The 14,018-nt window shown below is 43.9% G+C and overlaps 1 protein-coding gene and 1 long non-coding RNA gene across 6 annotated transcripts; one reads left to right on the top strand and one right to left on the bottom strand.

The window, feature by feature from the left end:
* The first annotated feature begins 1,643 nt into the window (after positions 1-1,643).
* On the top strand, positions 1,644-13,926 carry ifih1 (interferon induced with helicase C domain 1). 5 transcript variants are annotated; one of them, XM_019868186.1, is made up of 17 exons: positions 1,644-2,016; positions 3,096-3,242; positions 3,839-4,010; positions 4,885-4,977; positions 5,125-5,199; positions 6,791-7,017; positions 7,627-7,837; positions 9,662-9,879; positions 10,400-10,501; positions 10,582-10,705; positions 10,768-10,983; positions 11,087-11,343; positions 11,423-11,572; positions 11,978-12,139; positions 12,216-12,403; positions 12,621-12,714; positions 12,863-13,926. In XM_019868186.1, the coding sequence occupies exons 1-17, from the start codon at positions 1,726-1,728 to the stop codon at positions 13,055-13,057; spliced, it is 2,922 nt and encodes a 973-aa protein (XP_019723745.1). In that variant the 5' UTR covers positions 1,644-1,725; the 3' UTR covers positions 13,058-13,926. The 5 variants fall into 5 exon arrangements, with proteins under 5 accessions (XP_019723745.1, XP_019723743.1, XP_019723744.1 ...); XM_019868184.1 differs by having other exon boundaries at positions 1,644-2,031; positions 3,111-3,242; XM_019868185.1 differs by lacking the exons at positions 3,096-3,242; positions 3,839-4,010 and adding an exon at positions 2,760-2,931 and having other exon boundaries at positions 1,644-2,163.
* On the bottom strand, positions 8,627-9,655 carry LOC109514805 (uncharacterized). The gene is made up of 2 exons (XR_002168056.1): positions 8,847-9,655; positions 8,627-8,741 (listed from the first exon to the last, which is right to left on the bottom strand). It is a non-coding gene; the product is annotated as an uncharacterized LOC109514805 (long non-coding RNA).
* Positions 13,927-14,018: the final 92 nt, after the last annotated feature.

Here is a 14,018-nt window from a genome sequence, read left to right as displayed (position 1 = left end):
ATTATTTTTGCGTCAAAACGCCTTACTATACATGGTCGTTTTTTTGGCTAAAAACGCCTTACTATACATGGTCGTTTTTTTTGGCTAGAAACGCCTTACTATACATGGGCGTTTTTTTTCGGCAAAAAAAACGCCTTACTATACATGGTCTTTTTTTTCAACTTTTTTCGGCAAAAAACGCCTGACTATACATGGCCGTTTTTTCCGGCAAAAAACGGCTTACTTTACATGGTCGTTTTTTTTCGGCAAAAAACGCCTTACTATACATGGTGGTTTTTTTCGGCAAAAAACGCCTGACTATACATGGTGTTTTTTTTCAGCAAAAAATGCCTTACTATACATGGTCGTTTTTTTTCGGCAAAAAAACGCCTTACTACACATGGTGTTTTTTCTCGGCTAAAAATGCCATACTATACATGGTGGTTTTTTTCGGCTAAAAAGGCCTTCCTAAACATCGTGGTTTTTTTCGGCAAAAAACCTCTTCCTAAACATCATGGTTTTTTTTCAGCTAAAAACGCCTTACTACACATGGTGTTTTTTTTCGGCTAAAAACGCCTTACTATACATGGTCGTTTTTTTCGGCTAAAAATGCCTGACTATACATGGTCGTTTTTTTCGGCAAAAAACACCTTTCTATCCATGGTGTTTTTTTTTCGGCTAAAACCGCCTTACTATACATTGTGGTTTTTCTCGGCTAAAAACGCCTTACTCTTCACGGTCGTTTTTTTTCTTGGCTAAAACCGCCTTACTATACATGGTCGTTTTTTTCGGCTAAAAACGCCTTCCTATACATGGTCGTTTTTTTCGGCTAAAAACGCCTTCCTATACATGGTCGTTTTTTTCGGCTAAAAACGCCTTCCTATACATGGTCGTTTTTTTCGGCTAAAAACGCCTTCCTATACATGGTCGTTTTTTTCGGCTAAAAACGCCTTCCTATACATGGTCGTTTTTTTCGGCTAAAAACGCCTTCCTATACATGGTCGTTTTTTTCGGCTAAAAACGCCTTCCTATACATGGTCGTTTTTTTCGGCTAAAAACGCCTTCCTATACATGGTCGTTTTTTTCGGCTAAAAACGCCTTCCTATACATGGTCGTTTTTTTCGGCTAAAAACGCCTTCCTATACATGGTCGTTTTTTTCGGCTAAAAACGCCTTCCTATACATGGTCGTTTTTTTCGGCTAAAAACGCCTTCCTATACATGGTCGTTTTTTTCGGCTAAAAACGCCTTCCTATACATGGTCGTTTTTTTCGGCTTAAAACGCCTGACTACACATGGTGTGTCTGTGGCTGCGCAGACCGACGGAGCATGTGCTCAGCGTGCACTCCGGGCAGTCCCCACCAAGCCCCTCGCCCCTCCCCTGTGTCTTCTGGTCTACCTCTCTGAGCACCGCAGCTGAGCCACTGAACAAACCTCGCTTCAGACACGTGAAAGAGAGAGAGAGAGAGAGAGAGAGAGAGAGAGAGAGAGAGAGAGAGAGAGAGAGAATGACAGAAAGAAAATGACAGAGCCGGCTCTCGAGGGAGCGTGCCGGCTCTCATCGTTCACTTCAAAGAGCCGGCTCTTTTGTACCGGCTCGTTCGCGACCGACACATCACTAAATGCTGCCATCTCTCGATTGAGCGAAGTACTGGGCAGAATGATGGCAAAACGGAAGTTTCACTTTCGTTTTGTCAGAAAAGAAACATTGGGATCGGATCCTGTGTCGATTGAGCAGAGTTTGAACCATGGCGGTGGATGGGGACGACTTAATCCATGAGAATCTCATCGAAAGCTTTCGGCCGAGGCTCCGAACGTACGTCGCAGTGCAGCCCGTTCTGGACCTCCTGCATTTCCTCGAACCGGAGGAGAAGGAACGCGTCCGACAAAGGGCCCGGAACGATGGCAACTCGGCGGCGGTAGACGTCCTGATCGGCGCCGTCCTCCGCAAACCGCACCCGGCGGGCTGGTTCCAGGCCTTCGTGGACGCCTTGTCCAACGCCGAATGCCGACAGGCGGCCAACTACTTGCGGCAAAAGTTACCCGACCCCGAGGTGGAGGCTAAAAACGATAACTGCATGCGAATGATTGACATCCTGGTGCCCAGTCTGGTGGGAATGAACACGAAAGAGGTGTGCATGCACTGTTTTTCGCGCAAACTTATCACCAAGGACGACCGAGATGAAGTGAGTACCCGTTTGGATTGTATTTTTAAATTTTTTTATGTGTTTTTGGACTGGTATTTGTTCTGTGAGCTGTCAAAATTTACGGCGCGACGTCAAATTCTGTCCTGACCACATGATAGCAGACAAAAACGCTGCTATGTAGTTACTCTATTGCGCACCGAGACGCCGACACAATTAAACTGTCAACACAACTGTAAATACAAATAGCATTAAATGTATACAAATACGATACTCAATACAGTGTTATATTGTAATGCCCTTCAATGCGTAAAGAAGGATGCACGCCGTCGCTGATGCAATCTGTCTTTTTTTAATAGACAAAAGAGCAATAACACACACATTCATAGGAGTTGCTGTTAGCCACAACTCTCGCCCATGCGCTCCACACTCAGACTCACTGCCGGAGCCAATATCCCCCCAACCTGGCGCCTCCCCTTTCTATGACGTCACACAAATACCAGAAACAGATATTACAATATTATGACATGAATACATACATGCTAATACAATAACAAGCAACAGAAATACTATCGTAAAATGATTTTAACTGATCACTTCGTTCTAAGAGGCCATCTCTCTTGCGGTTCATACTCCAGATTCTTCACTTAGCAGACAATCAAGGACTCAGAGACGCTGCTCGTGAACTTCTGAAAAGAATTGTGAGATGTCCCCCGGGATGGTACTCTGAGTTTGTCCAAATTCTGTTTGACACCGAACATGTGGACTTGTACAAACTGATGGGAGGCTCCTCTGCCTGCGATACCACAGGTAACCACTAGGCGTGCACACGCATCACTCAATACTGTACAATACAGGTGTCAAAACGCTGGTCCCTGGGGGGGCGTTATCCTGCGTGTTTTCCATCTCTTCCTGTTCCCACACGCCTGATTCAAATGATCAGGATCATTAGCAGGCTCTACTTGCGGCAAAAGTTACCCGACCCCGAGGTGGAGGCTAAAAACGATAACTGCATGCGAATGATTGACATCCTGGTGCCCAGTCTGGTGGGAATGAACACGAAAGAGGTGTGCATGCACTGTTTTTCGCGCAAACTTATCACCAAGGACGACCGAGATGAAGTGAGTACCCGTTTGGATTGTATTTTTAAATTTTTTTATGTGTTTTTGGACTGGTATTTGTTCTGTGAGCTGTCAAAATTTACGGCGCGACGTCAAATTCTGTCCTGACCACATGATAGCAGACAAAAACGCTGCTATGTAGTTACTCTATTGCGCACCGAGACGCCGACACAATTAAACTGTCAACACAACTGTAAATACAAATAGCATTAAATGTATACAAATACGATACTCAATACAGTGTTATATTGTAATGCCCTTCAATGCGTAAAGAAGGATGCACGCCGTCGCTGATGCAATCTGTCTTTTTTTAATAGACAAAAGAGCAATAACACACACATTCATAGGAGTTGCTGTTAGCCACAACTCTCGCCCATGCGCTCCACACTCAGACTCACTGCCGGAGCCAATATCCCCCCAACCTGGCGCCTCCCCTTTCTATGACGTCACACAAATACCAGAAACAGATATTACAATATTATGACATGAATACATACATGCTAATACAATAACAAGCAACAGAAATACTATCGTAAAATGATTTTAACTGATCACTTCGTTCTAAGAGGCCATCTCTCTTGCGGTTCATACTCCAGATTCTTCACTTAGCAGACAATCAAGGACTCAGAGACGCTGCTCGTGAACTTCTGAAAAGAATTGTGAGATGTCCCCCGGGATGGTACTCTGAGTTTGTCCAAATTCTGTTTGACACCGAACATGTGGACTTGTACAAACTGATGGGAGGCTCCTCTGCCTGCGATACCACAGGTAACCACTAGGCGTGCACACGCATCACTCAATACTGTACAATACAGGTGTCAAAACGCTGGTCCCTGGGGGGGCGTTATCCTGCGTGTTTTCCATCTCTTCCTGTTCCCACACGCCTGATTCAAATGATCAGGATCATTAGCAGGCTCCTGTAGAGCTTGCTGATGAGCTGATCATTTGAATCGGATGCGTTGCAGCAGGGAGGGATCAAAAGCATACAGGAAAGCGGCTCTCGACGACCGGAGGTTTGACACCTATGCTGTGCAGTAAACCTTGGGGACTCGAACAGAGAAATAATAATGTCTTCTCCTAAAATGTCATAACAGCCACTATTAATAGTTTGAACCACCATTAACAATGTAAAAAAATCTCAAAACATTTTGTTTGAACCACCATTAACAATGTAAAAAATCTCAAAACATTTTGTCATTTAAATCTGTACGCCTTAAAAAAAAAAAAAAAAAAACTGCATATACTTGAGATGATTTTAAAAATGCACTAGAATGTACATGCAGCAAAGAATTTTGTAACCTCCAGTCCAGACTTAACATAGCTCCTCCCTTAACATTCAAAGATCTTAATGTCTCAATAGAAATGTATCACTGCAACAGTACTTTTTGGACGCCAATGAGGACTTTCAAATCAGCCTTGACTTTGGCGCTCTCTTGTGGCCCACCAGGAAATTACAGGAAGAACCCAAAACTATGAAAACTGGTGTTTTCATCTCGCAGGTTCCACAAAAAAAAAAAAAACAAACATCTGAATCATTGAATTTGTGAATAGTGAACCACGATTAGACGAATGTCTCTTTTCAGAAACGTACCGAAACATTTTAATGAGACATTTGTCTTGTCGCCGCCTCCCTGAACACAAGATGAGACTACAGGAAGTGACCCAGTGAAAAAAAGTCCAGAAAGTTCTCCATGTCAACTTTTGGATCAGAAGGACAATGAGGATGACATCACAGGTACCGCCTCTTTAAAGAGCTCGTCAGTTGACCAATATGTTCTTAGTCTAAACTGCATATCATTTCCAAATGTATTGGATGTGGCAAAGCATTTCTGCAACAAGCTACGCAACAGGCTTCTTCACTTCGCCTACGTTATCTTCTCAGACTTGTGCCGGGGTGAATGCTCACGTGAAGACGCCACACACGAGTTAAGCGGCGGAGTCGAGCGGTTACCAGCAGGTGGGACCAATTCGCACTCACGCCCTCTCGACTGCAGGCTCTTTGCTCGCGTTCACAACGTCCCCTGCGTGTTTACGTTTGCCGAGAACGGGGCTCACACGCACTAGGGCGAACTCAGAGCAGTTTGAATGGGAATCGGACTTGTGAACAGTCAACGACTTTTGAGGAGCTGCGAGCATCTCGGCGGTCCCGACCAAATAATGCGTTTCATGTGTGTACGGTGATGAAGCACGCCGAGGTTAAAGAAGGCAGAGCATAGTCAGTGCGTCAAATGAAAAACATATGTTGGCTCAATATCGGCAGATCACTGCCCATTCATTGGAAGTCTCTTTTACATATTGCCGCCAATATCGTGCCTTCACCACTTTTTACTCAATCGTTTTCCTTTGCCTTCTTTACACACACAAAAAGTTCGGGATATTTGGATTTCGGGTGGAATTTTACGATGAACCTAAAAGGCATTTTTCAGTGTGGAAGGCTAAATAAAGATGCTCTCCAAACTCATTTCCAACTACATTTACGGCTCACATGCCAAGGTTGCTTATAACGCCACTCGCATGTGATCCCCGAGACAGACGATGACTGCGCTGAGGACAAACCTCTGCGGGAGGTTGAACTCATAACTGGGGGACATGTAGAGCTGACGAGAACAAGTAGCACAGAGAAGGCGGGGGCGGGGTGGGGGGTATCACACATGCTTCCTGAGTTGCAAACGAATTAGAAGCATCTGCCTCAAGTGGATCGCCCTACATGGCGACATTAGCAAAGGGTGATGAAATCATCCACTCGCAAGTTTGCTGGGAAATGGAGGTGTCTGATAATCACATGCAGATGTTAAGCTTTGCAGGAAAAAAAAAATGTGGTGCCTCACATTTCCTGGAACATTTTAGGAACTTGTATTGGCTCACATTTCACTGACTGCGCTACTTATTGTTTGGGATTGTGGAAGCCTTTGAATTTGCGCTGAAGCAACATTTGCTCCAGACGTCCACATGCTTTTGCTGCACATCAAAGTACGTGTATGTAGAAGAGTGGCGAGTCTCCGCATTGATATTTACTTCCGTAATCTGCCTGTGCTTTGACTTAGTACGGTGATTCCAAAGCAAACTGTGGCTGCTTTAGAGCGCCCCATCGTGGCTCGTGAAAAGCGCGCTCGTCATGCAGAGAAAGATGAAATAGCGAGGAGGTTGGGGAAAAAAAAAAGACTTGACAGTCACCGTGTGGAGTCGGGATTTGGGCTTAGTGTGGCCGCTTTAGAGCGCCTCGTTGTCAGCTGCAGCGAGCGCACGTCGCTAAGACAAAGTAGAAGAGTTGGGGTTAAAAAAAAAAGTGTGACCGGCAACATTTGGACAGGGGCTTTGTGCTGGCATGGCTGCTTTAGAGTGGACACCCCCACGGAGTTTGAGAGCTCACAAATGTAACCGATTTTTGATGCCATTTCAATAGACGCTCTTCAATATCAACACTGAGGCAAAAATGTGATTTAAAAACAACCTAAAAAAAACAAGAACAATAGCCTTCTCTTCCTGAGTATTATTATTCCACTAATTGTGCTTTGCTGACCAAATGATTCAGCCTGTCTGCATTACAGAAACGTGTGACCCGGGCACGGCTGCCGGAGGCTCAGATAAAGCTGATATTGTTCTTCGAGACTATCAGATGGACGTGGCTAAACCTGCCTTGGAGGGGAAAAACATCATCATATGCCTCCCCACCGGAAGTGGTAAAACCAGGGTCGCGGTTTATATTACCCGCGAGCATCTGGACCACAGGAGGGCAGAGGGGAAAACAGGCAAAGTGGTCATCCTGGTGAACACGGTACGAAAATAAAGTTGAGTGAAGCGTAGAAGCAGGAGGTATATTCCATTTGCATCTTTACAACATTCTATCATTGACCCAGTCCCCCCCCTACGCCCCCCCCCTCCCCCATGCTCCTCTCCAAAGAAAACATTCTCGTTTTCATTCAGCGTGCACATGTGGGTCAGTTCACCACAAATTACATGCCGTAAGGTTTCCCTGCACGCTTTTCCTGTCTGGCATGTGTGGGAACGGTTGTACTGTGGAAAAAATGAAGAAAGAAAATCCCAACTTGCTGCGTTTCAGATTAATGGCTTTGTAGCTCTGAAACCGCCTCAGAAATTGTGTTTGTATGCAATTCCACTTCCTTTCTGCCTAATCAAAAGAAAATGTCGGAAAATGGCCCTGCGATATGAACTGCTGAATGTGTTTTAAAACCAGCTGCCTCCGATATTAACATTACATTTCGCCAAATACATCCCACTTTGGGTTTAAGATTCCCATTGAACGTGAACTTGAAAAAATAATGGGAAATTATTATATATTTTTTTTAATTTAGAAAAACAAAGAAATCGATGTGAAAATGGCATGCATTTAGTGAGAAGCTGCGTCTTTGGTGTTGGTCCACAGGTTCCCCTGGTCGAGCAGCATTATGCCACCGAGTTCCATCGCTTTTTGAAGCACGCGTACAAAGTGGAACGAGTGAGTGGAAAATCGATGCTCAAAATCTCTTTCACAGAGATTGTGAAGAAAAACGACGTCGTCATTTGCACAGCCCAGATTCTGGAAAATTACTTGGAGCGGTCGGTCAAAGGAGAGGACGAGGGAGTGCATCTCAAGGGTAGGATTTCAAACGGCTTTCTTTTCAGCTTGCCTCCGTTGCAGCGCAAGGAATTCCGCAATGTTAAATCGAGCAAAGGTTGTTATACCTTACTAGCTAGTTTTGGGGCAGGCTGCTTGGAAGATTTGTGAGCTAAGATACAAGCTATTCTATCCTGATGCTATTAACCAGACAAATTTAGCTAGCTTAGCTTCAATAAAATGGCAAAAGTTGCTGCCTCGGTCAAGGCTACTTTAGTTGGGTGACACCCCCCCCCCCCCAAAAAAAAATTAATTAAAAAAACATTGTTGTAGTTGTATAAAAAATCGCAGGCTATAAATGAACACTTAATTCTAAAACCTTTCACTGATCGTGCTCATTAGTCTGTTGGGCGAATGCAGAGTCATGACCGCAACTCAACAGCGTGTACGAAGCGGATAACATATTACCGTTGCAGATGTGGTCCTCATTCTCCTTGATTAAATTTAGCTCGTTTCAAGATATCAAATATCGAATTATTTCAATAAACCGCGACTGTTCGGCTTTGTAAAGAATTTTTTTTCTCTCCCGGGGCTAAAGTGAGGCATGGCGATACATAGGGAGCCCGAGAACGAGATAGAAAATCATTTATTATATATTCTATATTCTTGGATAGCAAATAAAATCTTGGAGGGTCTTAACTCGGGCTAAACAGATTTCTGATGGGGTTATAGCTCCCCTCTCGCCCCGGTGTAGCGCCATCCCTGGAATAACATGACCCGAGGGTAAACTTTTCAGCTTCATTCTTCTCATTTTTCCCTCTTTTTTTGATTTCTGAATTCCTTTCACACATCCACAAGCAAAGGCAGATGTACAATTTTTGCTGCCAGAAACATGTTGCTAGCTGGCGCTACGTGATCTGTTGATGTTTGCGGAGTCACGACGACTCTTTGCGAGCGATGGTCGTATTCATTTTGCGACATATCTGAATCCACGTCCTCAAATTTGCAAACCCCACTGAAAGGCTCGCGGTTCTTTGGAATTCATCAACAATTGAGTTTGTACCACTTTGCCTTTTCTCATTCATCTTGATCAGAGCAAAGCGGGTTGAATAAATAGCACAAAGCTAAATTACATCCGCTATATTCCGTAAAACATTTACCTGGAAAATGAAAAGTGCGACATACTGATATGTTTAGTCATAGTAAGCCACCCAGAGGACACGGAGCCTCTCCCACGACGATGCCTGACAGGATCTTGTCAAAGTCTTCCGGCTTTTGTTGGCACTCAACAGTCCAAGGTGGCATAGCCACCTAAGTGGAACATATGCTGTTTGTCGAAACGCCTGAAAGCGTTTTGCTTTTCTATTTATTTCTTTATTTTGAATCCTTTAATTTCTCCCCCCCGCCGGTTTCCACTTCCCGCGTCTGTTCAAGCCATCAGTGTGTGGCTGACAAAATTCACATGAGAACATCTATCACCTACAAAACATCACGCCGCCGCTCTTTGCTTCCTCCGGGGATCCGTTGACATCACAGCGCTTGACTTGTTGACATGATTAGATTTGAAATAGAGTTACGGAGGAGAGTCGTGAGCGCTCGCATTTAACCACCCGCTGTTAAATTAATTCCATCATACGATTTAACATGATATATCGATATTTTATGTAACAAATGAACATTTGCAGTCAAAATGGCACAGAATTGTCCCAGAAGTGTATTTTTTTTTCTCAGATTAAAGCAAAGTGCGTTCAGTAAACGAGTAGACCTCAACCGAGGCCAAAAACCTTCATCCCATCTGCCCCTCAAGCAGTCAGCATTTCAGTTTCTGAATGCATTAGTTTCTGTCTTTGTCTTATCTTCCCAGATATCACCCTGATTATAATCGACGAGTGCCATCACACTAAGAAGGGGGAGGTCTACAACCGAGTGATGATGCGTTACCTGAAGCAAAAGAACAGGAACAGGATGTTGAAGAAGGAGCAGAAGGAGATAGTGCCTCTACCTCAGATCCTGGGGATGACGGCCTCACTGGGGGTCGGCGACGCCACAAAACTGAAGACGGCGGAGAAAAACATTTTGCAGGTCAGTACACTATGCACGGTGATGGAAATTTGTTTGTTGTTTTTTTTTTTTTTAATCGTTCGACATCATTTCATTGTCACAGTCTGTCCCATTTTCGGTTGGGAGACCATCATCACATCTTTCTTTTAGCCCCAATCGGTACCCTTTGAATAAAAACACATTGAAACCAAAATTAAAAAAAAAAAAAAATTGTGAAGTTGATCTTCACAGTTTTGTGGGATAAGAAGATTGTTTTCCGTAATTCTCACAAAATATGCAAAAGCATAACAGCAGTATGCAGAACCGCACCGCTAACTTCAGCCGCGTTCGACTTCAGACGTCCTACTGCGCTTGTCTGTCGAAAAGTCTCCAACAAGCTGTTTCTAATGTTCCACCGATCACATGTGCAGCTATTAAGTGTTTTCACTGACATACCAGTTCAAACTGAAAACACCTTTTTGGCTTGTGTCGGTACAAAATAGCGCGTCAGATAACATTCATCAAAATTATTTACGAGCCGACACACCCATTCTTTTTGCAGATTTGTGCTAACTTGGATGCCTCCCAAATCCAGACTGGGAATCTCAAGAATTACAGCAATGAGCCAGAGAAAAAAATTGTTCTTGTTGAAGACAAAGAAAAGGTCGGGTCCGCCAAAAATCAGCTTTTCTGCGTTATTGTCGCGAGCCTGATGTTTGCGCCACACCCACATCCATTTTACAGGACCCGTTTGGTGATGTCATCAAGAATATCATGAATGTGATTCACATTTACGCCAACCTGAGCCCCACCTCTGAGCTCGGCTCTCAGAACTATGAACAATGGGTGGTCCAATCCGAGCAACAAGGTGAGCAACTCCACATGGCTTTCGTCTCTTTTTTTTTCTTGCTCACCGTGACTTCTTTTCAGCCGCCAAAGAGGAAGCTCAGGAAGTGCGGATTTGCATGGAGCACCTTCGACGATACAACGACGCCCTGATCGTCAGCAACACCATTCGCATGCGTGACGCCTTCCGTTTCCTGGAAAAAAAACACAAGGAAGAGATGAAGAGTAAAACCAGCCCCGACGAGGATCACGTCATCAACATTACCGATACTGAGCGAGTCCTCTTCAATTTATTCCAAGGTATCAGAGCAGTGTTGCTGAACGTAGCATAAACCTGAAAGGGTGTGAGCTTCATGTCTATGGTGAGTGAGCGTAAACTGCGCATCGCTGTGTTTTTTTCCAGACAACAAGGAGGAACTCGAGAAGCTTTCTCAGAACCAATCTTACGAAAACGACAGCTTGTCAAAACTCCAAACAAATGTTCTGTACCAGTTCACCACCAGGGAGGATGCCAGGGGAATCGTTTTCACCAAAATGCGACAAAGCGCCATCGCTCTCAGTCACTGGATTCAGGAGAACCCCAAGTTTGGCGACGTTGGCGTCAAAGTGTCGTATGTCATCGGAGGCGGAGACCAGAGTGTTGTCAAACCGATGACGCCTGTGAGAACACAAAGACCGCATTGACATCACGTGAGCGCCATGCCTATCCCAGTGATTTGTAGCTATTTGTGTTCATCAGGCTGAGCAGAAGGATGTGCTGAGCAAATTCCGCAGTGGTGCTGTCAACTTGCTGATCGCCACCTCGGTGGCACAGGAAGGTTTGGACATACCGGCGTGCAACTTTGTCATCTGCTACGGCCTCGTGACCAACGAGATTGCTATGATACAGGTTAGTGATCTTAACACACAGAGGTGGAACTATCTGGAGCTGCTCTAAACCGGATCAAGTTCATTGGCGACTGTCTCAGATCAAATGGCCGTGACCTGTGGGGTTCCCCAGGGCTCAATCCTGAGACCCCTATTGTTTAAATCTCTACATGCTTTCAATCGACCAAACAAATAGCCGTAGTAACAGTAGGCCAAATAAACTTCAAAATTAATGCTCAGAGTACAGGACAAGGTAAATGCTCAGTTTGCCAGGTCAAAGAACGGAGCGGGCCACAATTTGTGTTTCATGCCTACGGATGACGACTATTACCACTCGGGAGCACAACATGTCATCAGTTGCATTCAACTAGACGGTGAGAAAGCTTCAAAGGTTGTCGCTTGTCCATACTCGTATTCCCTTCTGTAGGCTCGAGGCAGAGCTCGAGCTAAGAACAGCAATTACATCGTGATTGAAGTGAAAGGCTCTGGGGTGACGGAGAAGGAAAGTGTCAATGAGTACCGCGTGAAATTAATGACCGACGCCATTGCCAGAATCCGAGCATTAGATCCTGCTGAATATCGCACCAAGGTAGGCCTCCTCCAAACTGTTTCCCCGACATCACAATGAGATTGTTTTCAGCCGTTTTTATTTTCTTTTACCTTAGATCGAAGGATTTCAAATTCAGGCTATTCTTGAGGACAAGATGAGAATGACAACCAAAAAACCCGCCAAGAATGAGCTTCCGTCAGAAGTGAAGTTAAGTTGCCGACATTGCAGCAAGTTTGTCTGCACTGGTGACGACATCCACATCATTGAAGACATGCACCACGTCAATGTTTCATCACAGTTTAGGTAGAAATTGTTGATTTTCCTAAAATGGCTATTGATTGAAACTTGTTTTTTTTTCTGTGGCAAAAGCCAAAAACCACCCATGGAGATCATTATTTCAGACATTTAGCGCTTTACACACTTTCAAAGTGTTTTTTTCTTCTCAATTTTATGCAAAAGGTTTTACTGTGCTTGCATGTTGTCAGCGGGATTTTTCACATTCATTACAATTTCCTTCTAGAGAGCTTTTCATTCAGAAAGAAAACACTGCTCTTCAGGAACGACTTCTTGACTATGAAATGAATGGCTCCCTCGTATGCAAGGACTGTGGGCTGGTAAAATATATTTCACAGTTTTTATTTTTCATTTTTTTGTTTGTTTTCCCGTTTGGAAATGTGCCATTCATTTTTTTAAGAGATGTTGTATCACTCTAATACAGGTGGAATTTGGGTGGAGTTATTCACATCCAACCTTGTGTTGCAGAAATGGGGTGCGATGATGATGTACCGAGGAATCCAGTGCCCCTGCCTTAATGTGAAGAACTTTGTTGTGACGATCAAAGAAAAAAAGTTCAGCAATTACACCAAGTGGCGAGAGCTCCCCACCAAGTTCCAGGCATTCGACTACATCGAGCACGCCAACCGCTTGGCTCAGTTGTCCATCGACGAAGAGGCCTGAAGTGAACTGCAACAGTTTGCACTTTTTTTTTTGTCATGGAATAACACACTAATCAAACTGCTATAAATGCAGTTTGCTTTAATCGATTTTGTTTTTGTTTCATCATTAGGCTGGAATCATGTAGGTTTCAGAGGCCACTCGACAACTGAAAAAAAAAAAATCGCAAAAGCATCTCCATCGTAGGTTAAGTATTTGCAGATCCGCTAGTGACTCTGGTTTGGTCTGACTCTCGTATTTGGGGCTGTACTGGCACTCTTGACCACTAGATGGCGGAACACAAATTGTTTTGAGGCGATGTATATTTTAAAGAAGAACAGAAAGTTATAAGCACAGCCTAGTTTTTGTTGAAAATGATTCCGTGTAATCCTGCTTTTTACGCCTACATAAGTGATTATGATTATTGTTCCTGCTGTTTCGCAGGTTTACCAGAACAGGTCATCCTGCCTTCTTCTCATTCAAATCACTGAATGCCTTTCTTTGTGAAAATTAGATGTGTATCGTGTCATAAATATATTACATGTCATGAATATATAACGTTGAGGTGCCTGCACTTTGCCCAACCAGTTTGTTGATAATGCCTTAACGGTCTTGTATGTTCTTTTAGTAATTTTAATAAGACAGCTTTTATTTCTGTTCTTGTTTTTTAAATGTTTTTTTCTTAGTTCTTTAGTTCACACAAGTCACAGTTTTGTGTTCACAATGTGCAACTTCAATCCAAAGTGACAGTTAAGACATTCGACAGACTGCGAGAAATGTACCTATTTGTTCAATTTTAACCTTGGAGGGTAAATCACACAAAGTTGTACAAGCAGTGGAGAAATAAAACGAATCCCGACTGTGCCCTTTTTTTCTAACTATGTACCCCCCCACCAAAAAAAAAAAAAAATACAATGCAAACCTTGGGAAGTCACAGAGTGGGTGAGGTCAGCGCCCTCTGGCTTCATGTTAGTTGGACGTGTAG

This window comes from Hippocampus comes, unplaced genomic scaffold, assembly GCF_001891065.2.
Source record: "Hippocampus comes isolate QL1 unplaced genomic scaffold, H_comes_QL1_v1.1 scaffold133, whole genome shotgun sequence".
NCBI lineage: Eukaryota > Metazoa > Chordata > Actinopteri > Syngnathiformes > Syngnathidae > Hippocampus > Hippocampus comes.
Note: the sequence above shows the minus strand (reverse complement) of the source record. Positions and strands in the feature narration are given on the sequence as shown.

Bases quoted from the DNA above. Each gene is read 5' to 3' on its own strand.
- ifih1 (XM_019868186.1), top strand. From the start codon at position 1,726: ATGGCGGTGGATGGGGACGACTTAATCCATGAGAATCTCATCGAAAGC. The intron at 2,017-3,095 runs TTACCCGACCCC...TTGCGGCAAAAG, and splicing joins CCAACTACTTGCGGCAAAAG to TTACCCGACCCCGAGGTGGA. The intron at 12,140-12,215 runs GTAGGCCTCCTC...CTTTTACCTTAG, and splicing joins CTGCTGAATATCGCACCAAG to ATCGAAGGATTTCAAATTCA.